The sequence below is a fragment of the Ranitomeya variabilis genome, chromosome 1, assembly GCF_051348905.1.
Source record: "Ranitomeya variabilis isolate aRanVar5 chromosome 1, aRanVar5.hap1, whole genome shotgun sequence".
Lineage (NCBI taxonomy): Eukaryota > Metazoa > Chordata > Amphibia > Anura > Dendrobatidae > Ranitomeya > Ranitomeya variabilis.
Window position 1 is genome coordinate 218368699 of NC_135232.1, and position 26815 is coordinate 218395513.

The 26815-nt window shown below is 43.7% G+C and overlaps 1 protein-coding gene across 25 annotated transcripts in view; it reads right to left on the reverse strand.

The window, feature by feature from the left end:
• ATXN2 (ataxin 2) overlaps positions 1–26815 on the reverse strand; it is a 177619-nt gene that overhangs the window by 43717 nt on the left and 107087 nt on the right. For 4 of the 25 annotated variants that reach the window (XM_077292692.1, XM_077292719.1, XM_077292684.1 and 1 more), the window contains exons 5-17: positions 24851–25001; positions 21028–21173; positions 19875–19966; positions 19183–19380; positions 18341–18525; positions 9672–9854; positions 9281–9475; positions 8832–8936; positions 8622–8692; positions 8232–8545; positions 6366–6429; positions 5945–6097; positions 5772–5838 (exon numbers count right to left, since the gene is read on the reverse strand). In XM_077292692.1, coding sequence (XP_077148807.1) covers positions 5772–5838; positions 5945–6097; positions 6366–6429; positions 8232–8545; positions 8622–8692; positions 8832–8936; positions 9281–9475; positions 9672–9854; positions 18341–18525; positions 19183–19380; positions 19875–19966; positions 21028–21173; positions 24851–25001 — 1924 coding nt within the window. Of the gene's footprint in view, positions 1–5771; positions 5839–5944; positions 6098–6365; positions 6430–8231; positions 8546–8621; positions 8693–8831; positions 8937–9280; positions 9476–9671; positions 9855–17760; positions 17971–18340; positions 18526–19182; positions 19384–19874; positions 19967–21027; positions 21174–23513; positions 23550–24850; positions 25002–26815 lie in introns of all 25 variants that reach the window. The other 21 variants (XM_077292651.1, XM_077292630.1, XM_077292589.1 and 18 more) reach the window with 13 other exon arrangements.

Genomic DNA, 26815 nt, shown 5'->3' on the forward strand with positions numbered 1-26815 from the left:
GACTTTAGGTAGGAAAGAGGGAGAAGTCCTCAAAACTGCCTTGTCTGGGTGAAACATCAGAAAAGGGGGTCGTCAAGAGAGCCGCCAACTCAGAGACTCGCCTGATTGACGTAATCGCCACTAGAAAGACCACCTTCCATGAAAGGAGAGTCAGAGAGATGTCCTGCAATGGTTCGAAAGGGGTCTCCTGAAGAACTCCGAGAACCAATTTGAGATCCCATGAAGCCAATGGCATTCTATAGGGAGGGACCACCTTGGAGACTCCTTGGATGAACATCTTAACCGGCAGTCTGGAAGCGATCTCTCGTTGGAATAGAACTGACAATGCGGACACTTGTCCCTTGAGCGAGCCTAGGGCAAGGCCTGACTCTAAACCTGATTGGAGGAACTCCAGAATGGACGGAATGGAAAACACCAGAGGAGAACGTCCATGCGCATTGCACCATGAAAAGAAGGTGCGCCAGGTGCGATGATAAATGCGCATGGAAGCGGGTTTCCTAGCACGAATCATGGTAGAAGAAACCCCTGGAGAGAATCCGGCTTGGGCTAAAATCCAGGATTCAACAGCCACGCCATCAAAGACAGGGCCCTGGAGTTCTGGTGGCAAATCGGGCCCTGTGAGAGAAGATCCATGCAATCTGGAAGCCGCCAGGGGACGTCGCCGACCATTTTGACGAGTTCCGCGTACCATGCTCGGCGCGGCCAGTCCGGCGCGACAAGGATCACCGGTCTCCCCTCTTCCCTGATCTTCTTGATGACCCTCGGGAGCAGAGGAAGAGGAGGAAATATGTACGGCAGCTGGAACCAATCCAACGACATAACCAGAGCATCTGCTCCGATGGCGCAAGGATCGCGGGATCGAGCAAAGAACTGGGGAACCTGGTTGTTTAGCCTTGAGGCCATGAGATCCACATCCGGAATCCCCCAAAGACAAATCTGCTGGAAGACTTCCGGATGGAGGGACCACTCGCCCGAGGCAAGACCTTGGCGACTGAGGAAGTTCGCTTCTCAATTCTCCATACCCGGTATGTGGATCGCCGAGATGAGCGAATGATTGGTCTCGGCCCAGCGTAGAATGTGGGTGACTTCACGCATGGCTGCCCTGCTGCGGGTTCCCCCTTGCTGGTTGATATACGCCACCGCCGTGGCGTTGTCGGATTTGATTCTGATGGGATGGCCTGTGAGAAGGTGGTGAAAATTGCGTAAGGCAAGTGTGATCACTCGCGTTTCCAAGACATTGATTGGGAGACGCGACTCTCACGTGCACCAACGACTCTGTGCCGTGTGGTGATTGAAAACTGCGCCCCAGCCCAAAAGGCTGGCATCGGTGGTCACCACTAACCAGCGCACCGGGAGAAAGGACTTCCCTTGGTTCAGGGAAGACTGTAGCGTCCACCACCTGAGGGTCTGCCTGACCTATGGGGACAGGCGAAAACGACGGTCGAGGGAAAACGGACTCCTGTCCCAGGCTAGCAGCAGCGCCTGTTGCAGGGGACGGAGATGGAACTGCGCAAACGGAACAGCCTCCATCGCCGCAACCATTTTCCTGAGGATGTGCATCGTGAAGCGAATGGAGTGAGGGACTGGGCGGGAGAGCCTGCATGCTCCCTGTTGTAAGGACAAGACTGGAGGGAGAATGACTAACCTGCGGGAAGAGTCCAGAATCATGCCCAGGAATAAGATTTGCTGAGCCAGCACTGGATATGATTTCTCGAAGTTGATTTTCCAACCCAGGCGAGAAAGAGAATCCACGGTGATACTTACAGACTCCTCGCAGGCAGAATGGGACGGACCCTTGATTAATAGGTCGTCCAGGTACGAAAGAACTACCACTCCTCGAGCGTGAAGAATGGCCATGACAGCTGCCATGACCTTCGTGAAAACACTGGGGGCAGTGGCGAGTCCGAAGAGCAAGGCCACAAACTGGAAGTGTTCGTCCTGGAAGAAAACTCGATTTTGTATCCGGAGGACACAAGCTCTCTAACCCACTCGTCGTGAATGACCGAGAGCCAATTTTGACAGAACGAAAGAAGACGTCCGCCTACTTTGTCGGTGTCCGCCGGACACGTCGACGAATCATTGTGTAGAAGGTTTAAGGGATGCGGATGCCTTAGGGCCAGAAGGTCTCGGTCTGGTTTTCCAGGAACGGTTAGGTCTGTATAAGATCTGGGGATTTCTGTCTCCCCGCCATCCCGAACCAGGAGCAAAGGAAGTGGATGACCAACTGGAGTTGTTGCGAAAGGACCGGAACCGAAACTGTTGTTGATTCCGAAAGGGCCGGGTAGGTTTTTGCTGAGGAAGAAATTTACTCTTTCCTCCGGTAGCGTCACAAATTATTTGGTCTAGTTTCTCTCCAAATTAATGACCAGCTTGGTAAGGTAAAGAAGTCAGCGACTTTTTAGAAGCAGAATCTGCACGCCAATCCCGGAGCCACAAGGCTCTCCTGATGGAGATTGCGTTTGCAGCCACTTGCGCTGTGCAATTATGGAAGCGTTAATTATGAAGTCTCCGGCCTGAGCTATCTGGTTAGCAAGTTTGGATGCTTCTGGGGAAAGATTACTGTCGTGGACGGTAGAGGTTAACACCTCTGCCCAGGCAACCATTGCCTTAGCCACCCAGGTAGCAGCGAAAGATGGAAGGAGTGCTGCTTCTGAGGCCTCAAAGACTGAGCGAGCCAGGTAGTCAATTTGATGGTCAGAAGGGTTTTAGACTGATGAACCGTCGGACAGAGATAGGATTGTTTTGGATGCGAGTGGCGATACGGCAGGATCCACAGAAGGAGAAGCAACTCCTTCATTAGGTCCTTGGAGAAAGGATATTTAGCTTCCGTGGCCTTTTGAGCCGTAAATCGCTTATCCGGGTGTTCCCTGTGTTTTTGGACAATGTCCTGAAACTCAGGGTGATTAGCAAACATCTTTTGGACGCGTTTAGTCTTTTTAAAAGACACGACGTGTTCCTGAGTGGATACAGGTTCCTCGTCCACCATTAGCGTTTTGTCGACTGCCTCAATAAGGGAGTCAAGGGTTTCCTGACCAATCGTGGAGTCTTGGGTAAAAGATTTCTCTGACTCGTATTCAGAGTTATGTACGCTGCAACTGGGGGTGGGGGGGGGAGTGAGTTCTGGCTTAGGGAGGATCCCCGAAAGAGTCCAATGCCTTGGCCAAAAAATCCATAGATCGTGACAAGGAAGCGGCCCACTCAGGAGGGTTAGGCTCGGCGGAGACATTGGAGGTGGTGGCAGAAGGCTGCTGCACACAGGCCGGGTCACAGTTCTGGCACAAAGGAGTATTGTGGGCACGTGGCAAAGCAGAATTGCAAGTGGCACATGAAGTAAAAAACGCTGCTTTTTATTGCTCCTTTTTGCCTCCTTAGATTGAGACATAGTGTATGTCTATTCTCTCCAATAAACTGCGGTAGCAGGGCTATGGGTGCAGACAAGGGGTTAAGCTTTTCCCTATAGTGTGGAGCAGCTTACCCACGGTCCTGTGCTGGTGACCCCAGGGAGGAAGAGAGAAGTTTGCGCCTTCAGAGTGGTTAGGCTAGCGTTTTCGGCCGATTTCCCCACAGAAGTGGAGTCCCTAGATGGCGCCCGAGATTTGCAGGGCTCTTCTCGTTCAGAGCGAGAAGCGCCTGAGTAGTGGGCGGGGCTCCGGCGGTGGGCGGGGATTTCAACTGCGGCCTAGTCCGGCTGAGAAAGCCAGGGACTAAATTTTTGGAGCGCGCCAGCACGTAACGCCGAATGATCACCGCTGGCGTCCAGCCAGCTGCACCTCTCCCCAGGGACCCGGACCGCACCTTCCCACGCAGGCAGCGTGAGGAAGGAAAAGTACTCATCGCCACCGAGCAGAGATGCAGCCTCCATTGCGAGGGAATAAGCTCAATCAATCCTCCCTTTGCCGTGGGATGGAGAGCCTCTGTCCATCTTCATATGTGCCTGCCGCAGGGGACTTACGGCTGTACCTGCCGCAGGGGACTTACGGCTACTGTGGGGACTACGTGACGCCGAGGTGAGGGCTTGATTGCGGTGGAGCCCGGGAGATGCACATAAGAGCCCATACTCTATGTGCTCGCCATCTTACAGGGGGGGGAGATCGGGACCGTACAGGAACAGTCGCCCTAGCGTAGATTAGGCATGCCCCAGTCGTCGCAGGAGAGGTACGGGAAGGTATACTCGCCATGCTCGCCTGTTGATGATTCGGGGGAGAGCAGACCCTAGAAAGGAATCCGTCACCCTCTTCACTCAGTTAATTAAAAAATAAAAATTTACAGAAAATAAAAATACGGTGGGGTCTGAAAACAGACCCAAGTCCTCCTACAAACACTAAGCAAGAACTGGGTCATTACTGGCCAGTCAGGGGGTGTATACTGCAGAGGAGGAGTTAATTCTTTATGTGCTTTCTTAGTGTCCTCCTAGTGCCAAGCAGCATAACACCCATGGTCCTGTGTCCCGCAATGAGGCGTAGGAGAAATATCTGGGTCTTTAAGGGTTTAACGGGTCAAGGCTTAGTCCAAGCGTTGTACAATCAAAATGTGAACATTGATCCTCTGAATGGGTCCTTAGGATGCAGCTGTACACACCAAGAAAAGGTGGATCCGTACAGCTTTGGTAAGGAAACCGTAGGAGTGGTGAAGGCAAATAAGCCAGCAGGTTTATTACATATCAACTCAACTTTTTTCCTGCATTACCCTCTGAAGTATAACTAATGTAGCACTCAGGCTTATACATCGCAGAACTGCCTTACCTTCAATTGAAGACTAGCTCCAAGAGTGGAAGACTAGCCCACATACAACATTTAAATGCCTTTTTCCAAAAGGCGTTTGGAAAAAGATTGTGGCAACTCGCTGCAGAAAATGGGTTTTGCTAGCAGCTGCTCTGGTTTCTCACGGCTGTATGCAGAAGACTGTCAGAAATACACTTCTATGGTGGTTTCCAGTCACAGGAAAATGCAGGTAAAGACTGGTCATTTCTTCACAACCCTTCTTAGTAGTGATGAGCGAGTATACTCGTTGCTCGGGTTTTCCAGAGCACGCTCGGGTGGTCTCCGAGTATTTGCTCAGAGATTTAGTTTTTGTTGATGCAGCTGCATGATTTACAGCTACTAGCCAGCCTGAGTACATGTGGGGGTTGCCTGGTTGCTAGGGAATTCCCACATGTAATCAAGCTGTATAGTAGCCGCAAATCATGCAGCTGCCGCAAATCATGCAGCTGCGGCAAGGAAAACTAAATCTCCGAGCAGTCACTAATACTCGGAGACCACCTGAGCTTGCTCTGGAAAACCAAGCAAAACCGAGCAATGAGTAAACTCGCTCATCACTACTTCTTAGCAGTTACTATAAGGAGCCGACCTATGTTGTTGGCCAGAGAGTCAATCAAATGCCATAAGGAAGGGGCTGTTTTGAACAAATTTTTCAATTTTCAAATTCCCCAATTAACTACTTGGTGCACTGCATGTGAAAGGCGTTTTGGACACAAGGCCAACTACAATGTGTGGCCGTACCCCATTGTTTGACACTTATTACAAGTACTATTCCCTATGCTTAGCAAAAAGAGTTCATGGAGGTAATTTTCATTGGTAAATCCCACTTCACAGAGACTGTAAAGAACAAAACATTGATCTAAAGTATAGTTTGCTACAAATGTAACCATTGTCAATCATTCAGCAATAGTAAAGACTTGTTTCAGGTTTTTATCACAGTAACTTACTCCATTATGCACATGTCTACAAATACAATACAGTGAGAAAAGCATGCAGCGTGTGCTGTAGTCTCACCTTTACCTGCTCTGTATGTCTTGGCCTGATTTACTGGCACGGTCGTCATTGGAATAGGGTATAATGGCTATAGAAGAAAAAAGAAAAATGCTGAAAATGAACAAAACTTTCTATACAACAATTACACAAATGCAATGTTATCTATATAGAAGTGGCATGCAGGTATGTATTACCTGCACACCAGGACTCACAGGAACTGGATACATCATGTTTGGTGCAAAGCAAACTGGCTGCGTGTACACAGGGGTCGGCTGCTGATGGCCCACCATTGAAGGGCTTGGCTGGGCTTGTGGTCGAGGTGAGGTTGGCGTTGTTGAAGGCTTGGGCTGCATTAGAAGGAAAACGGATTACACTCAGGGCCATAAACAGCTGCACTAATTGCATGCTATCTGAGGAATTACTGGTCATCTCTTGCCCAAGGAATGTGCAATTGTTAAATTTTAAGATGTGGCTCACCTGCTACTGATTATCTACATTACCAAACTTGCAGATACACTAGTGTGCACACACGAGTGACTTGACATGTATTTCTAGTAAGAACTGAATCTCACTTTATAGCTACATTTGAAGTGAAGAGATTAAAAGAATAATTACTTGAGCATACGATCTTGGATTAAACTCCTTTGCATTTGGATTTAAGGTAGATTTTCTCACTTGCCTGCAAAAGAAACGCAATTGTTATTAAAAGTTATTTATTGCGGACCCTAAAGAGTCCTCAGTGTGGTGTCCAATGGATTTCTCCCCAATGACTCAATCAACATGACTCTCTCCAATTATCTATATAACATTGTCAAATTGCATGGAATCTGTCAGCAGTTTTTGCCATGTAATCTGAGGTCAGCATGAAGTAGCAACACACTGAATTCAGGGAAGTGTCATTTATCACTAGGAGATTATCACTGCCCTGACCACAGTGCACAGACCAAGCCACCTCCTCTGATAAGCAGCTCACTGTCAATAGACAATGTACATAGAAAGCTGTGGTGTGGGCAGGAGCAGCTTTCTGAGCTCTGCAACATCTAAGAACTCTGATCATGGCACAACTGCTGCACCCAGTAAACCAAGTGATGCTGCTCTCAGCTTACATAGTGACAACCTGCTAACAGCTTCCCTTTAAGCAGGGCAAGAAGAGGTCCGTGGCTAACCAGATTTTGAAATCATGGTTTTCTATGAAAAACCACAGCATTTTTTTTTTTTTAACAGAAAACAGATGTCCGTATTTTAAGGGAGCCCAAAATTCCCACTGACACTTAAGGTTAGTCTACAACAATAAAAAAAGATGAGGAGGGTTAATATAGTTTTACATATTATGGTTGAGTGGGAGAGAAAAAAAATGAAGATATATCCAAGTTCAAACACAGAAAGAAGAAGAGTGATGAAGGAGAAAAAGGGTTAATGTTTAAACCCTTTGTGACATGGAGATGATCTGATGTAGCATCTCTTCCCCCCCCCCCCCCCCCCCACTTATGCCAGGAACCATAAAGATTTTATTTGCAACAAAAGCTGACATTTGTCGATATCATTTTGGGGTACATGAAGTTTAGATTATGTCTTATTGCTAGAGTTAAGGCGGCTGAATGTTATAATTCTGGCGTTTCATTTTTTTTCCCCCCCTCTTTATGGCATCTACTATACGGGTTAATTTATTTTCCATTTGGCTAGATTGGACGTACATTGAGGCAGTGGTACCAATTTGTTTTGTTTTTTTTATTTAGGAGACTGGGGCTGATTAAAATTTTAATTTTTACTACTTTTAAAAGCTTTTTTTTTTGGAACTTCACTTTTTTTAGTCATTTTTTTTTGGAACTTCACATTTTTTTAGTCACCTTGGGGAACTTGAGTCAGTGATTGTCCGATCGCTTGTCCTATATACTGCAATGCCCTGGTATTGTCAGCATATTGAGAATATTTGGCTCCTACAAAAAGTTCAGCTAGAGGCTGGGCTTCACAGGAGTGCCGTCATAGAAGACACTGGGTCTTTCAGCAGGCCCCTGGCTACCATCATAACTCCGTGATGACATTGAAAGGAACCAATGGGCACACAGAGCAGTACCTTAAATACCTCTATCAGAGTTTGACAGCACAGCAACATTTATGGGGTTGACAGCAGCAGTCGAAGCTCCATTCCAATCACTGCAAGAGGAAATAGGTGCAGGATAGAAGCTGAGCTGATTTATAAACTAATGAAGACAGCAGCACACAGGCCTCATCAATTCCAGCCTATATAACTGGGAGAAACTTCTAAAGAAAATTCTGAAACTTGGATCAGGCTGCAACCTGCATATTCGAGTGCTTTTAAATGAGTGAAGGAATGAAGATTGCAGAAAAACTAGCTTTTTATTAACTAATAAGTCACTTTTTCATGTTACAGGTGTCCATACCCTTTAAATCTATTTCCTCTTAATCCAGAGAAAGGCAAAAGAGTAAAGGGAAGATTACAGAGGATACTTATTCACTCACTCTGAGGCATTTTCCTTCTTGTCATCCTTGTCTTCGCGATCTTGCTTGCCGGGCCCAGAAGTCTGCACACCTTGTGATGTAACCTCTGGACCTCTTTTATGTTCAGATCCACTACTGCTAATAGAAGGGGAGATGCTGGGGCTGCTTGGTTTACTGCTGCTGTTGCTTGTAGGTGCATTACTGCCACTTTCACTGGCTGATTCCTTGGAGTTAGAGTCAGACTTCTCTTTCAAAAGTTCTCTGGGCTTATCCAAGTTTTCCCTATTTTTGCTAAGAAGCTGATCAATGGCATCGGGACTAGGATTAGACTGTAACTAAAGAGAAAACTAAATATTACTAAAAGCTCTCAAGCTCCCATCCGTTAAAGCAAAATGCACATTACATACATACCCTAAAATCATTTTTAAATTTCTTTAAATCATCTAGTTGTTTTCTTTGCTCTGAAGCCATTGGTGAAACTACTGAAAAAAAAAAATGAAAAAATATCAGACCATTACTTCACCGCACTAGAGACTCTAAAACAGACCAGTGAGTTTAAGTGAATTCCACTCAGATCCATGGTTATGTAACAGCTTTTAAAATTAGCATTTCTGCACTTACCTTTGTTTTCAGGTTTGCTAAAGGTAGAAGAATCACTTTGTTTAATACTCTCTCTGCCACCAGTGGGGGAAATTTGCCTCTGATCTTGCAATCGAGAATCCTTAGCTGAATACAGAGACAGGGCTAACATTATTTCACTACACTGATACATGTACTAATAAAATTACATTGAGGAAATCTAAACCGCTTTCAAATTAAATGTGCACATACAATAACCATATTGTAAAAGAATAGTGTTCACTTTATTCCCAATCATTTTTCTCATCACAGTGATCTGAAAACAACCACAGATCTGTTGCCTGTAACATCAAGCTCTGAAAACGTTTCCATCAGGTATTCTATGCCTTTGAGTACCTTTAGAATGACCACAACATAATCAAGTGGGCTGCCCCCTCCTATGGGAGTCACAATTGGGGACTTGGTGACCATACAGACTATAACACACATACCTTCATTGGAGGGAGTAACTGCTCTATTGGAAGCCGGGCTTGCAGGTGTTGGAGATCCAGTGGGTACAGGCATGGTAACGGACTCTGGAGCCACAGCACCAGCCTGAGGAGAGCTGAGAGCTGGTCCTGCACCACCACCCATAGAACTCTGTCTAGGAGATCTGGGCCTGTGCGTTTTGGGTGAAAGTCTTTGCACTACAAACAAGAACAGACACATAAATTAGAACTATTTAATATACAACATGTATAGCAGTTGCAAAATGCCAGATAAAAATCACGTTACCATTGCCAAAGTTCAGAAATTTGCTTTAAAATAATATCACACCCAATTAGAAACCAAATTTTGTTTAAAAGGCCGCCAATAAAGTAGATAAGCATTTTTATTACTGACCTCCACTCACAACAGATGACCAAGTGCCACCAGAGGAGCTGTTTCTAGCCACAGATGAAGTAGAAACTTCTCCGGGTTCATTGCGCGAAACAAACTCCAGACCTCCACACATTGTGCTCCTACCATTAGAAACTCTATGGGTCCGAGGATGCCGCTGTGCCTTGGGAGACATCCTTGGAGGTCCTGAAATAAATTGTTCCAAGCAAACTTTAAATTAAAAAATACAAAAAGATACACATTTTACGCTTGGGGAATTGGGGGATTAAGGTTTCTAAAAAGGACAACTTCACACACACAAAAAATGCCACCAAAATCTGCATGCAGCCACCAACAAAAGCCATGTAAGTATATATATATCCACAAATATACAATGTGCACGCTGGGCAAAGACTAACAGAAAGGATGTCTGCAGCAATGTTCCTAGAGAAGTAATTGTCACCAAAGTAAGAAACAATTCATTAATAGCTGGACAGAAAAGTACAAATTTAAAGAGCCTGTGGTGGAGTTACCAGCTATAGTATTCCTGCAGCATGCACCCGTGAAGTTTTCTCCTAATACAATCTTATATCAATAACACAAAAGGAGCTGTACCTAAGTGGGAAGACAACAGCACCTTAGAAACACGTCCAGCATTCACAAACTGCAATAACTATGAACAGAAGCCGCAACTTTTAGTGAGAACAGGACCCCCAAAATATAGAGGTACAAGATGCAGTGATAAAACAGACAGGGGAAGGAAGAAGTGCTGAGCACCAATTCTGTTCTCCTCAGGATACACTGGGGCAGGCAAGTCTGCAAACTACTAATGCCTCCTAAAAAATGAATAATCAAACATGCATGTTACTAACACAACGTTTTATAAGGTTACAGTTTTTCTTGGACTGATACAAGTGGTAAGAACATACAGTGACTGTAGTTTTGTTAAACCAGGTCGAAATAGAGGATCCTGCTACTCTTTAACTGTATAGACAAAAGCCAATATGCACCTTAGGGTACCGTCACACTCTGCAACTTTCCAACGATCACGACCAGCGATACGACCTGGCCGTGATCGTTGGAAAGTCGTTGGGTGGTCGCTGGGGAGCTGTCACACAGACCGCTCTCCAGCGACCAACGATGCCGAGGTCCCGGGTAACCAGGGTAAACATCGGGTTACTAAGCGCAGGGCCGCGCTTAGTAACCCGATGTTTACCGTGGTTACCAGCGTAAAAGTAAAAAAAACCAAACACTACATACTCACATTCCGGTGTCCGCCAGGTCCCTCGCAGTCTGCTTCCCGCTCTGACTGACTGCCGCCATAAAGTGAAAGCAGATCACAGCGGCGACGTCACCGCTGTGATCTGCTTTCACTTTACGGCCGGCAGTCAGTCAGTGCGGGAAGCGGACGGCAAGGGACCTGAAGGACACCGGAATGTGAGTATGTACGGTTTGTTTTTTTTTACTTTTACGCTGGTAACCACGGTAAACATCGGGTTACTAATCGTGGCCCTGCGCTTAGTAACCCGATGTTTACCCTGGTTACAAGCGAACGCATCGCTGGATCGCTGTCACACACAACGATCCAGCGATGACAGCGGGAGATCCAGCGACAAAAGAAAGTTCCAAACGATCTGCTACGACGTACGATTCTCAGCAGGGTCCCTGATCGCTGCTGCGTGTCAGACACAGCAATATCGTATGGATATCGCTGGAACGTCACGGATCGTACCGTCGTAGCGACAAAAGTGCCACTGTGAGACGGTACCCTTAACCAGTGGTGCAATACATTCTCGTTCCCAGATGTAAGATGTTAAAACAGGAATATATATTTTAACAGATCTGCAACAATTAGGGCAATTTGCAGAAAGTGATTCCAACTCTTACAAATATGTTTCTAATTCAATGCACTATCTGACATACCTGACATCTATAGTACATTTGTGCATGGACACAGTGTTTCCAGTAAATGTTTGTTTATAAAAACAATTTTTATTGAGGTATATTAAAATTAAGACATACACATGAGAATCAAACAGGGTAGGAATAAACCTCCAAAGGGGGAGGTGCACATAAAGGCTGGGTCAGCACATGGGTCACTTGTTAAATATCCAGTGCGAGTTAAGTTATTGCAGATTTAACATTTCAGAGTATTCACGGTGTTGCAACGCTGTGTTAATATCAGAGGTTTCCAAAGAAAGTAACACTAAAATGCTTAGTGCAATAAGGAAATCCAGTTGTGGTAGATTACAGCTACTCACATTGAATGGTACTCGCTAAGCATGATCAGAAGCTTAGTGTTAATGATGGTATAAGGAAAAAATTACATCACCTGGAACTATGAAGTTTAAGAAAGGGATTCAAGGTGCAACCAAGACAGCCGCACGACCCCAACCCCTACGCTGTTTCCCTTATCGCTTCTTCCGAGGGACTTTACACTTTGTTATTTTGTTTGGAAACCTGATATTAACACAGCGTTGGAACACAGCGAATACTCTGAAATGTTAAATCTGCAATAACAATTCACACTGGATATTTAAAGGGACCTTGTCACCAGGTTTGGCCGATAAGAGACAGTGGCCGTAACTCGTATTGGCCAAACCAGGCGACAGGTTCGTTTAATAAGTGACCCATGTGCTGACCCAGCCTTTATGTGCACCTGACCCTTTGGAGGTTTAATCCCACCTTGTTTTTTATGGTTCTAATGTGTATAAAAACAATATTTTTTTAGGTATATTAAAATTAAGACAAAGTTTTGCTGGAAACACTTTATGTCCCTGCACAAATTACTATAGATGTCGGGGATAGTGCACTGAATTATGTTTTGTTTTTGAGTGTTTAGCATTTTTCATTGTTCTTGGACCTTCCCGTTGCTGAATTTTTAAATATCAGTATCTAAGTTATCAGTGCTATATATTACATGTTGTAAAAGATATATACATACACACTTATCTCTCTAACCATCAACTACTTACTATAATCTCAAACACAAACCCCAGTTGCATTTTTTATCTCCAAACGCAAGCACAGTAGATAGGAGGACACGGAGTACATAGGTGCATAAAAATTCATAAATGTATTTATCCATATTAAGCAATATAAAACACTTATAGTATAGAAGACACATTCAGGAATAGACGGAGGTTTTGAGGTGACTGTCTTTATAATATTGCACAGTGTCACAATATTATTAAACCCACTTGATTTTGGTAATGCACAACTATAGGTCAGGAGCCACTTACCGTATATACTCGAGTATAAGCCGAGAATTTCAGCCCATTTTTTTAGGCTGAAATTGCCCCTCTCGGCTTATACTCGAGTCATTCCCAGGTCGGCAGGGGAGGTGGAGTAGCAGCTGTGTAATAATACTCACCTGCTCCTGGCGCGGTCCCTGGTTCTCCCAGCGCTGACAGCTTCTTCCTGTATTGAGCGGTCACATGGTACCGCTCATTACAGTAATGAATATGGACCAGACTCCACTCCCATAGGGGTGGAGCCACATATTCATTACTGTAATGAGCGGTACCATGTGACCGCTCAATAAAGGAAGATGCTGCCGATGCCCGGAGAACCAGGGACTGCGCCGGGAGCAGGTGAGTATGAAGGGGGCAGTGCGCTATATTCACTTGTTCCTCGTTCCACCGTCGGCGCCGCTCCGTCTTCCCCGTCCTCTGCAGTGACGCTCAGGTCAGAGGGCGCAATGACGCGATTAGTGTGCGCGCCGCCCACTGCCTGAACAGTCAGTGCAGAGGAAGCGGAAGACACAGCGGTGCCGACGGTGGAATGGAGGGCAGGTGAATATAGCAAGTGCCGGGGACCTGAGCGACGAGAGGTGAGTATGTGATTTTTTTTTTATTTTTTTTTTTAAATCGCAGCAACAGCATATGGGGCAAGTATCTCTATGGAGCATCTTATGGGGCCATGTGCAGCATTATATGGGGCAAATATTTCTATGGAGCATCTTATTGGGCCATGTGCAGCGTTATATGGAGCAAATATCTCTGTGGCGCATCTTATGGGGCCATGTGAAGCATTATATGGGGGCACGTGTCTATGGAGCATCTTATGGGGCCATAATCAGCATTTGTGCAGCATTATATGGGGCAAATGTGTCAATGGAGCATCTTATGGGGCCATAATCAGCATTTGTGCAGCATTATATGGGGCATATTTTAATACAGAGCATCTTATGGGGCCCATCATGAACTCTATGGAGCATTATATGGGGCTCCTGATTCAATATGGATATTCAAAAACACTTAACCTACTGATTTCTCAATTAATTTTACTTTTATTGGTATCTATTTTTATCATTTACCGGTAGCTGCTGCATTTTCCACCCTAGGCTTATACTCGAGTCATTAAGTTTTCCCAGTTTTTTGTGGCAAAATTAGGGGTCTCTGCTTATACTCGGGTCGGCTTATACTCGAGTATATACGGTACTTATTTATTTATATTTTGTCCCATTTTTATTTAGTCCACCCCTGAACCTCTCTTTACGTTTATAAACTTACAACATATATGGTGTGCTATGATCAGGATGTCCCCCTCTTCTGTTCCATACTTGTGCAAAGTTATTTTTACGTAGACTTTTTTAATGTTTCAGTAGAGATATATTTTACATTTATGGTACTGATCTCATGGCTTACACCGTGGCTTTTCCCAGTTTTTTGTGGCAAAATTAGGGGTCTCGGCTTATACTTGGGTCGGCTTATATTTGAGTATATACGGTATATCATAGAATCATAAATATATACTTGTCGCGCAAAGTGCGTATTATTTTAAAACAAAGCGTGACTCACACCAGATAGAATTTAACACACAAGAGGCATGAAAGCACTGAAGTCAGTGCGTATAATAAAATTGCACATGCCCCACTTAGTCCCAAAAGGGGGGGGGGGGGGGAAGTGCTACAGTGCAGCTATGTCAGGGAAGGACAGTTTCCACAGAACCCACATTATTGTATCTAGGCAAATAAATGTCAAGCCTATTTCTAGCAGGTCCTTACCAAGATGTAAAGCAGTGATACCCTAAATCAGATCAGGCGAAGCAATCCCGACGCACATTTCGCAGATGTAACGCCCCGCTTTCTCAAGGGAAAAAGTGGCTCCTGACCTATAGTTGTGCATTGTCACAACATTATTAAAACCACTTGATTTTGGTACTGTGCAATAAAGCAGTATCATAAAGACAGTGACCTCAAAACCTTCGTCTATTCCTGAATGTGTCTTCTATACTGAAAGTGTTTATATTGCTTGATATGGATAAAAAAAAAAATGTATGAATTTTTATGCACCCATGTACTTCGTGTCCTCCTATCTACTGAGCTTACTATAATCTGTGGAACACATTTAAATTGGTGATCATTTTGGTAGTGAAATAGACATACGGACAGAGCAATACACAAAATGCGCGTCGGGTCATGGGTGACTGACCGATCTTTAGTACATCTCCACTTTGGTAACTTTCATTGGTGTCTGGGACAAGTACCATATATACTCTAGTATAAGCCGAGAATTTCAGCCCATTTTTTTAGGCTGTAATTGCCTCCCTTGGCTTATACTCGAGTCATTCCCAGGGGTCAGCAGGGGAGGGGGAGCGGCAGCTGTCTAATTATACTCACCTGCTCCCGGCGCGGTCCCTGCATGTCCCTGGTTCTCCGGGCGCTGACAGCTTCTTCCAGCGTTGAGCGGTCACAAGGTACCGCTCATTACAGTAATGAATATGGACCCAACTCCTCTCCCATAGGGGTGGAGCGCATATTCATTACTGTAATGAGCGGTACCATGTGACCGCTCAACACAGGAAGAAGCTGCTGGCGCCCAGAGAACCAGGGACGTGCAAGGACCGCGCCAAGAGCGAGTGAGTATAATGGGGGCATTGCGCGATATTCACCTGTCCGCGTTCCACCGCCGGGATCAGTCTTCCGCGTCCTCTGCAGTGACGCTCAAGTCAGAGGGCGTGATGAGGCGATTAGTGTGCGCGCCGCCCTCTGCCTGAACTTCAGTGCAGAAGATGCAGCGGCGCCCGGCGGTGAAAGGTGACTAGCAAGTGCTGGGGGCCTAAGCGACGAGAGGAGAGTATGTGACTTTTTTTTTTTTTAATCGCAGCAACAGAATATGGGGCAAATGTGTCTATGGAGCATCTTATGGGGCCATAATCAGCATTTGTGCAGAATTATATGTGGCAAATATCTTTATGGAGCATCTTATGGGGCCATAATCACCACATGCTGGTATATTTTTAGCCTCTCATATGCGTCTATCTTTGAGCAGTGACGTGTTTAAAACTGCGAGCACAATTTTGACACAGCGCGTTCCAATGGTGGAACGCACTGAAGGGACGCGATAGCGGGGTGCGCATGACCGGAAATGACGCATGCAAGAAGGCGTCGGTGCTTCCGGCAAGCGGGCGTTCCAGCGCGTGAAACGCAAGCTACGGACATGTGAGTTGCATGGTGCCGGTGTGACCCGTGAGTATAACGGTTTGCATACCACTCCCCCCTCCACCTCCCCCCCGCAGGGTAATGATGAGGATTCACTTTAGACCATAGACACAGACGGCTGATTCTAACCCATGGGTACCCAGCCACTGTGGGACCCGTAATATGCACGGACTGTTTCTGGACTATTTTTAGTGCCTTACTGGCACCTACTTCTGTCTAACTCCCCTGATGAGTCTCTGTTATTGGACATGAAATGCGTTGGAAGAACATTGAATATGTCCATTCTACGTAGTGCAATACATCTAGTGCACTGTGGTGAGATATTGTGCCTTTGCAAGTGTAAGATACACATTATATGAAAGAAAAAAAAAAAAAACAACCTGCTCTACATGTACAGTATGTCACAAGGGCGAGGACACAATTATCATGAATTAACTTACATACATGTCAAACATGGTGTAGGCACTTTAAACAAAAGGGTGTCCAGAAAAATGCATACAACATCCATCTTTAGGTATTAAAGGGAATCTGTCTGTAGGTTTTTGGCAAGTAAGCCAACGGCAACATGATTTAGGCAGAGACACCCAATTTCACCGATATCACATTGCACACTGGGGGCAGCAGTTGTGATACAATGCCCATTTTTCAATGCTGTAGATCTAGCAGTGCTCAGAAAGCTGAGCTGGCAATAACTCCGCCCACACCGCTGATTGACAGCCTTCTGTGTTCAATGTATTTTATCAGAAAGCTACTAATCAGCGCAAGGGTTGGTTGGACTATGAGACATGAAGGATGAAGGCAGTTGTCCTGTAGTGATAAAACACAGCCTAGTAAGCTGCAAGTTGGTTGCATCCGGGTCTCTGTCCCGATATCATGCTGGTCTCAGATTACATAGCAAAAACCTGCTGTCATATTCCCTTTAATACACATGTGCCAAGACACACATGTAGCCTAAAGAATAAAACCTGCATATTCTACAGAACAGACAGAATGAAGCTGTGAATTCCCCTTAGGCAGGCTGTAAGTAGATACAAGAGAGCCCATTGGGTTTTATATACACACAAAATTGGGAAACAAATGACACCTAAATACCACACACTGAAATAGACCAGCGTATCAATGTTTTTTGCCATCATAGGTATTATATAAAGAACACACACAACACACTGTTAGTGATGGGGTGGCAAGTGGAAAAGCTGAAAAGAGTGAGAAGTTTACAATCACATTCCATTATCCTACTCTGAGGTTTAACACTCCTGTTTTAAAAGAAAAAGCAGATAATCAGATTAGTGTTCAATGCACAAAACTTATTTCACAGTAACCGATTAGGGAAACCTCAGTAGTAATGCCAACATTTCAGATATATCGTAGTGACCGACTCCTTAAATCCTGAGTGATGCTGTCTGAGGAATGAATGCAAGCAACACAATGACAAGCAGATCATGCTTTGCAGGACTCACTATGAGCTAGTGCACGGGATAACTGCAGTCCAACTAAGCAGTCTTAAGCAAATTATATAGATTACATTAGGAAGCCTGACCGGAGTTGCAAAACATTGAAGCTGTAGATGTTATGATTAAAGTCTTATAAAATCCATAAGCATAGCTGCAGGATGTGGAGGGGTTTTACAAAACAAACAAAAAAAAAAAAAAAACAGAGGCGTTGTACCTTCTGAAGACATGCGTTTAGGCATAGTAGAGACAGGAGCTGGAGAACCATGAGCAGAGGGGTGAGACGGGGGCCTGGATGGCCGCGAAGGGGGCCTGGAGGGCGGCCTTGTAGGGGTGGCTGCCCGAGGTGGAAGAGAGTTGGGACCTGACTGGTAGCGAGAAGGTGGGCGGGAGGAAGGAGATGGACAAGGCGATGGCCAGGGAACACCTGACAGAACAAATGAGATGAAGGAAAGTATAAAAAATAAAAATATGGGATGAAAAGGAGGGAAAAAAACAGGTCAACAGAAAAAGTAAAATAACAGAGGGGAAATGGCTTCTCGCAATAATCCTGTAGTTTTGGTAAATGAATTAAATATGGGAGTAATGCTGAGAATTTACCGATTGTAAGTAATAGTGAACATCTCTATTACCTTAAACTTGAAGATCTAAAGGGAATTACAAGCTAATACTATTGATATCACTAACGGTATCAAGCAATGATCGGGAAGCAGAAGTGCACAATTACCGCTCTGGTGCGGTCATAGGGAGTTTCAGAATCATTAAATACAGACAAATGTATAATTTCAGGAACTTGCCTCCATTAACTACTCTTTGATCAGCTCCAGAATTTGGACTGAAGTCTGAAGAATGGGATCCAGTTCTTGAAGGAATAGGACCAGACCCAGACTGGCCCATTCTTGGTGAATTCTGCCTTACGCTGTGGCTACTCCATGGCATGCCATCTTTACTCCTCTGTCCAGGCGGAACATATTTATTTTCCCTTTACAGAACAACAAATACAATAAAACAAAGTTAGTTACAGACTCCCAAAAACACACCCTAAACCATTTTAAAAAGGGGTTGTCTCATAAAGACCTTCCCATATTGCCTAATAGGGCGGATGGACATCATCCCAAGACCTCCTACTCTCCTCCACACTTATTCGTTCCTCACACAACCGCCTCCAAGATTTCTCCCAAATATCCCCCATCCTCTGGAATTCCATGCCTCAACATGTCCGATTATCCACCACCCTTGGATCCTTCAGACGGAACTTGAAAACCCATCTCTTCAGGAAAGCCTACAATAACCGAGCCGCTGCCTCACCACCACCAGAGCCGCCACCTCACCATCGCCAGAGCCGCCGCCTCACCCCTACCTTCTGTCTCTTCCCCACTATCCCATAGAATGTAAGTCCGCAAGGACAGGGTCCTCTCCCATCTGTACCAGTCCGTCACTGTAAACCTGTTTACTGTAAACGATATCTATAACCCTGTATGTAACCCCTTTCTCAAGTACAGCACCATGGAATTAATGGTGCTATATAAATAATAATAATAATAATAATAAAACAGTGGGAGGGTCGCTCACTTAGGAGCCTCTGTGAGCCAGAACAAAGACCCGCTTCATATTAGTGGCTCCTGTTCCCAAGTCCTACCTAGTAGCCACAGAGTGTCCTTCTCGCTCACACACGTTGCGTTGCACTGCAGTGTATTTTTCTTCTTCAGACCGATCATCATTTTCCAAGGCAACGCGGGCTTTATACTGGGAGCTGGACTCAATCTCTTCAGCTATTTGTGCAGCTCTGGCTTCGCGCTTTAAATACTCTTCAGAATTATCCCTTTCTAAAGGAACACTGCTTAAAAAAAAAAAATATAGGATTCATGTCTTAACAAGGAACAGAATGTTGACATGGCACAAAATTCTAGAAGTGTGTTCCTGTTTTTATAGCAAGAAAGTTTATACAGCATCATGAAAAGTTACTCAAGTATCTAATACACTGTGCAATTCAACAATGTTCACAGGATTTAAGAAAAAAAAAAAAATACAAAAACACAACCATCTTTAGTATGAATGGTTGGTTACAAGCACAAGATCTGAACCGCTGAGTGTCTGGAAATAGCTCCTAAGAAACAGGAGGTCCACAAGAAAGCTGTTCATCCACAAAGCTGGGCTCATGAAACCCAAGAATGGATGTATATAACTACTCTCCAATAGCTTTGGACATCTCGAGGATTCTTTTACAAGCACGTAAACTTCTGGCATATCAGCTCCTGGTTAGATGGATGGATATCATCTCTAGTCAAAGGCTAGTTAATACCAATATACATATAAAAAAATTCTACTTACGTATATGAGGAAAGGCTGCTGTCATATGTTGATACCACACCATAGTTTTCTTCATTGTATCGAAACATTTCATTGGGATCCCAACCATTAGACTAAATGCAAGAAAACATAAAACATTTCTAAATTTTTTCTTTTCAAATCATAAGGGTACACAATGAGAACTATGTAACATTATGTCCATACACATCACACACAACAGAATTTCCTTAAAATCATCTTCAAATACAGTATCAAAAGTTAACTTCAAATAGTTCAACAAGTAAAATGTAGCCAGCATCGTAATTAACATTTTACCCACTTAAATATATTCATTTATATCAGCAACCCTCACCTGTGGTTCATATTAAACATGAAATCTGAAGACGTTCTGCCAATCAGAATTGTGCAATCCCAGAATGGTTGGACAGCCACATAATATAAATGTGTATAGTCAACACAAATATAGGTGTGCTCTCCCTCTGCTGCACTCTAATCGTTATATTTATTTATTAGTATGTATTCCTACTGTCCATAATCCTTCCCAGAAGTTTTGGCTTTACTGGATGATTTCCCTACGTATATACCTTTGATACGCATTACAGGAAAGCTGGGTAGCTTCTTCTAAAACTTCTGGAATTAAATGCAACATTCTATCCTAGGGCTCCTCAACGATTTCTATTTTGGCTTCAAATGAAAAACGAAGCCAGGGCCAGATCAGAAAGACCTAGGTGCCTGGGCCTCACCAATTAAGAAAACTTCTCCATTTATTTTGACTCCTGATGTTAGATAGTAAACAGAGAATGAGTTAATTATATTGTTAAACTAGAGATTGCTGCAACCAAATTAAGAATTGTGAAGCTTTTGGCGACTATGAAAATTGCCCTCCTTGGAGCTGGCGCCTCAGTTTCAGAGGCATTGGTATTGCAGACTTCTCTCCTACACCTTCCTTTACACTGTAGCCTTGTATGTTCTGAAAAAATTGGGTACATGACACTGCTCTGGAAACCATCACTCCTTGTCCTAAAGATTAACAGTGGCAAATCCACGCATACATGAATACAATAGCTCAGTCAGAACCTAAAATGTAAGTGATCGTCATCAGAAACATTTTTATACAATGAGATAAATACTTGCATTATATACTAGTACAACAATCAGGACACTCATTACTTACTACATCTGTATCTAAAGACTCCAGCTCCTCACTATTGGCAGACACACTGCTACTAATAAGGCCATCGCCCCCATCCCACGGTTCCAGGTCTTTCTCCTTGTGCTCACCATTCACTTTAGAAGATATACCAGAGTCCGTGAATCCATCTTAAAAAAGACAAAACGTGAAAAGAAATATGGTTACATTTTCAGAACTCCTCAACTGTAGCCAATAAAGACAAACAACTCATTTTTTATTTTTAAGATACGAAATATCAGTGTGTGTCTAGTGATCAATGACCACTCTTGGGAGCAGCTCTATGAAAGGGATACATAACATAGTACATATGCTACTTTTTAAAAGCCTAGTAACCCCCCCCATAGGACCTCTAAGTGGCGCATGAAGCTGTTAATTTGGGTGACCAGACAAGCATTTGGACTTTGATCTTATGGGTGGAGAAATGAACTTATGACAATTTTGATGGGTTTCTTTTAAAATTTCAAACAGTAATGAAAATATTTAAAAAAACTTGACATTTTAATATTACAATATGAATTCACAATAAAATCCGGAAATCTTGCTCTTTTTTTTTTTTTTTTTAGGACTAGCTTCATGTTTCAGGAAACACCACATGGACATTAAATACAAATGTTTGAAGACCCCAATGCCACCTTTCGTATTGAAGTATCTAATGAGCGTGTGCAAAGGTCATTGAGCAGGGAAGGGGATCAGAAGGATTGCTGGATCTTGTGTTATCACCTGTAAACAGTTGTTACCTGTCATTTTAATCCTGCCCTTAACAAGAAGCTTGGCTAGAAACTCAATCAGAAAGGACAGGATGTAGGAGGCTAAAAAAGCAGCCCAAGGTGCCAGTAAGAAAATTTTCAAGATTATAATGTTTTTTTATTTGTAAAGGGAAAGCGTCACGTTGTATAATGCCATTAACTTACAGACACCGGGTTAATCTGCAGGATAATAGCATTAGCAAGGTGCCCATACTGAAAGTGAGGCAGCCAGTAGAGAATTAAAGGGAATCTGTCACCCCAAAATTTGCTTATGAGCTAAGGCTACCGGCATCAGGGGCTTATCTACAGCATTCTGTAATGCTGTAGATAAGCCCCCCATGTAACCTGAAAGATAAGAAAAGCAGGTTAGATTATACTCACCCCAGGGGCGGTCCCCGATGCGGTCCGGTCCAATGGGCGTCGCAGTCCAGGTCCGGCACCTCCTATCTTCATACGATGTCATCCTCTTCTTTGCTTCCTGTCTCGGCTCCTGTTGAGGGCAGAGCAAAGTACTGCAGTGCGCAGGCGCCGGGAAAGGTCAGAGAGGCCCAACACCTGCGCACTGCAGTACTTTCCTCTGCCCTCAAAAGGGCAGATAAAAGTACGCCTGTGCAGGAGCCACGACAGGAAACAAAGAAGAGGACGTCATCGCATGAAGATGGGAGGCCCCGGACCGTGACGCCCATCGGACCGGACCGCAGCGGGACCACCCCTGGGTGATCTAACTTGTTTTTCTTATCTTTCAGGTTACATCGGGGGCTTATCTACAGCATTATAGAATGCTGTAGATAAGCCCCTGATGGCGGTGGCCGCAGCTTATAGACAAGTTTTGGGGTGACAGGTTCCCTTTAACTTTAGTCCTGCAGGGAGCCAATGGCTTTCAGTTATATAGGCATGCTGGCACGGCTACAGTCACAACTGCTGCTCACAGCGATGTGAACAGTAAGTATGCATCGGTACTGACAGCTGACTGCACTGCTGACCCAGCTTTCAGGCAAAGGGACAGTCATGCTTACAACCACGGCACACAGTGCTGTGAGAGGTGACTGTAGTCACACGAGGCATGCCCGTTTGACTGAAAGCAGACAGCTCCTGTAAGGAATGAAGTTCATTTTCTCCCGGTTGCTGTACAGTACAGAGGCCAGCAACCTGCAAATTAACCTTATATCTGAAGGATAATGGCGTTATCCAACATGATAGGCTCCCTTTAAACGGGTTGTACTTTTCTCAGACAACCCCCTTCTCAATCACTGGGTTTCACCCACGTAAAGTAAAAAACACCAATTCTCATCTCTGGTGCTGCTGCAATGTTGACGGCACTGGTTCTCCCACGTACCACTATTATGCCACAAATCCCAGCACCGCTTTACTGTCCCCTCCTTCAGACAAATCAGACATCATAAGGAAATGAGAACAGTAGCAGCTCTCACTGCCTCTGGATGTCGGATTTGATAATATCCCAGGAGCCCCAGGATAATCAGTGCCAACCTAGCTGAAACGGCACCAAAGGACATTATAGGCGTTATTGCTTTACTGGGGGAGAAACCGTGATTGTGAAGGGGGTTACCTGATTAGTGAACAACCCCTATTATCATCACAAAAAATCAAAAGGTTTTTAAAAATACATGCAAACACAAAATCCTGATTTAAAACAATAGGTCAGTTTCTGATGAGAGCTTCCTTTTAAAGGGAGTCTGTCATAACCAAAAATCAACCACTTACGGTTATGTAACGAATTGGCCCCTTTAAAAATTAGACCTGAAATACAAATTTCATTACTTTGGTTTTACATAAGAATATGTTTTCTTACATATGCAAATGCTGGGTGCAATATCCCACAGTCAGCACTACCCCTTGGCATGATTGACCCTGTTTGCTTGCCCAGATTGAGCAGTGCAGAAACTGAATCCCCAACAATGAACATTTGCACCAACAATGAAGGAGCTCAGCAAGTGTGATCTCACACAAGGTCAGGGTAAGTGATGTCTCATCGATCTCTCCTGTCTGCATCGACCCGCTTTTACTGTACGATCCTGTGTGAATCCAACGGCCACACCAGCCAGGAGAGCTGGAAAGTCCTGCAGCATGAGGGAGGTTCTGAGAGCTGGGGATTCAATTCAGGTAGCGCTTGCCAACTGAGGGCCCACCGAGTCCTTGGCCATGCACAGAGGACATTGCTACTGCAATAAAATATTTTTTTTAAATGGAAAATTAAAAAGTCATGAAATCTATTACTACAGGTATGAAGTTTATAAAGGCCAAGTCATCTATATGACATTATAAGGAAACTACGTTTTCTGGGTGAAAGACTCCCTTTAAATTGGGTTGAGTAAAATCACATATTAAATACAAGATTTTCAAGTGTATCAACAGAATGCCCTTCCTCCCAACAAATCTTGGTGAAATATTTTAAGAAAGTGGAAACCTGCATCTGAATTTAGGAGTGTGATTATGTTATTAAAGGGAACCACCAGGTTTTAACCAATATAAACAATGGACACCAACTTTACTGCCTCTTTTACAGCAGTCTAAACAAGCTGTATATAAGTCCTACATGCCCTGTGCGCAGTGCGGTCTTGCCTTGGAATTTCCTCTCTCGGCACAATCGCTGTCCTCCTGCATGCTTCATGTGAATTACCTTCCTAAGCAAGCAGAAGGACAGCGACAGCAAAGAGAAAGAGGGCTATTTTTTAAGATTTGCACTTTTTTCTTCCCCTCTTTCTAACTTTTACATTTTTTGTGTCAACAAGGCCATACAATTGCTTATTTTTTATTTTTGGGACAAGTTCTAGTTTTTAAAAGACAATGGGTGCCCAATTTGGCAATCACAACTACTTAAACACTGCTGCAGAGAATGGCGCGGCGTCACAGCATTGATCAGATGTCATTAGCGCTAGTCTCTGCTGTTAGAGGCAGGAGAAGCAATGTAAAACACAGCCAGCACCCATGGTGTATGGAGCAAGCTCAGTTACTGAGCCCGATCTACACATCCCCACACGACAAAGGATGTAAATGCATGCTACATCAAGTAGGGGTTAAGAGGAAAAAAAAAATCATACCTCTTTTTGCATAATTCACATCCATATCTTTAAAATGAACCATAACAAAATCGGAAGCCTTGAATAAGATACTGTCCACAATGTCTTCACGCTTTGGCCCTGCAGTAAAGTCTTTAATTTTCCTATGAGCTGCATCAAGCACTAAGTCGCACTGAAAAAGAGAAGACATCAAATAAAAATTCAGGATTCTTCATTCTAACCAAATACTTAGAATTGAGTCCTCAGTGGTTGATACCCTTTAATGGCTAACTAGTAACAAATTGCAAGCTTTCGAGACTACTCAGATCCCTTCATCAGGCTAGACCGGACCGGAGTAGTCTCAAAAGCCTGCAATTTGTTACCATCTTTTCAGTTAGCCAGTGGACAGAAAAATATTTAGAATTGAGAGTCTTCAGTGGTTGATACCTTTTAATAGCTAACACAATACCAAGATATATATATATCATTCATTCTAACCAAAAATCCTGACCAACTAAGAATGGTCACAAATATGTCCCTCAACTCAACAGGCTGTCAGAAACATGGTGCGTCTTTCTAGTGGGGGATTCCACAGAAAGTGCAGCAAAAGGTGACCCAAAATGAACATCGTGAACAGCTATTCCAAAACCAAAATAAGTATAAGGGGCAGGCACCTAATGCATACACATATTGGGGTTCTTTGTAGTGATCTACCAGGAATTACAGCAGCTTCGTGCGAATCTCACGCTTCTAAGCAATGATCAGTGACCGGCTGACCTCACTGCACTTTACACTTACTCTGAGGCAGTGCTAGTACGTTTCTACTTGAAGATAGCGCACAGCAATGTCAAACAACAATGCTGCGCACACATTCAGCCTAATGCGACTTAACCGCTTCAGGGTTCGGACATGCTCATACTTAACAGTGTGCAGAGGAAAAGCTGCAAGAACGACCGCAAAACCGCTGGAGAAGCCGCCTCAAGAAAACAAATACCGGTGTTTTTATCTGGGAAAACTCTGTGGCTGCGCTGACGTCTGAATGAAGCGGTTTGAATATACCCCAATACCTAACACAATAATCAAATCATTGCAATTCTTACAAATGAAACTTACTGTATTAATATAAATACTTTTATGCCCAAAAATGACTATTCGAAGAGTGATACCTTTATTGGCTAACCAGAAAAATTACGTTTGCAAGCTTTCAGAGCACAGAGGCTCCGTCAGGGAAGATTACAAAAGCGATTATATTATTATTATTATTATTATTATTATTCAGAAAATAAATTAAAAATAATTATCAGATTGTTGAGAATTAACAAAATCTTGCACCCTTTTTCCAAGGGCCATAACATTTTTTTTTAATACGCCATTTATTTTATTACATACGGTAATTTGAAGTGCAGTGAAATTTAAAAAAAAAAAAAAAAGAAAAAGAAAAAAACCCCACAGTCCCGATAGGGATTTCTGGAAACTGGGAAACCGTTTCTTCGACCTACATCGTGTGGCAAAAACGACCTGGCATCACGACTGTCCAGGTCAGTGCAATTACAGAGATCCCATAATTATTATTTTAGTTAAAAGAAAATGGGAGATTTTGCAAAATAAGTTTTAAAATTTGCCTTGTGTCGCCATTTTCCTGAGATCTGTAACGGTTTCATTTTAAAGTCGATGGAGGTGTGGGAGGTTTTTTTTATTATTATTATTTCATACTGACATCATTTTGAAATAGCTGTGACATTGTATTCCCTTCTTACTTATTTTATTTTGCAACTTGAATTATTTTCTCTTTACGAGCAAGATAATTTATTTTACGTGCTTTATAGAACCATTAATTGCACAGCGCTTTACAGACCTCATCAAATCCTTGCATATTTTGTCCTTAGTGGGATTTGAACCCAGGACTCCAACATTAATTAAATTTTCGATTTTTATAGATCAGACTTTTATAGATGCGTTGATAGAATGTGGTGTTTATTTTCTTAATATCTATTTTTACTGAAATAA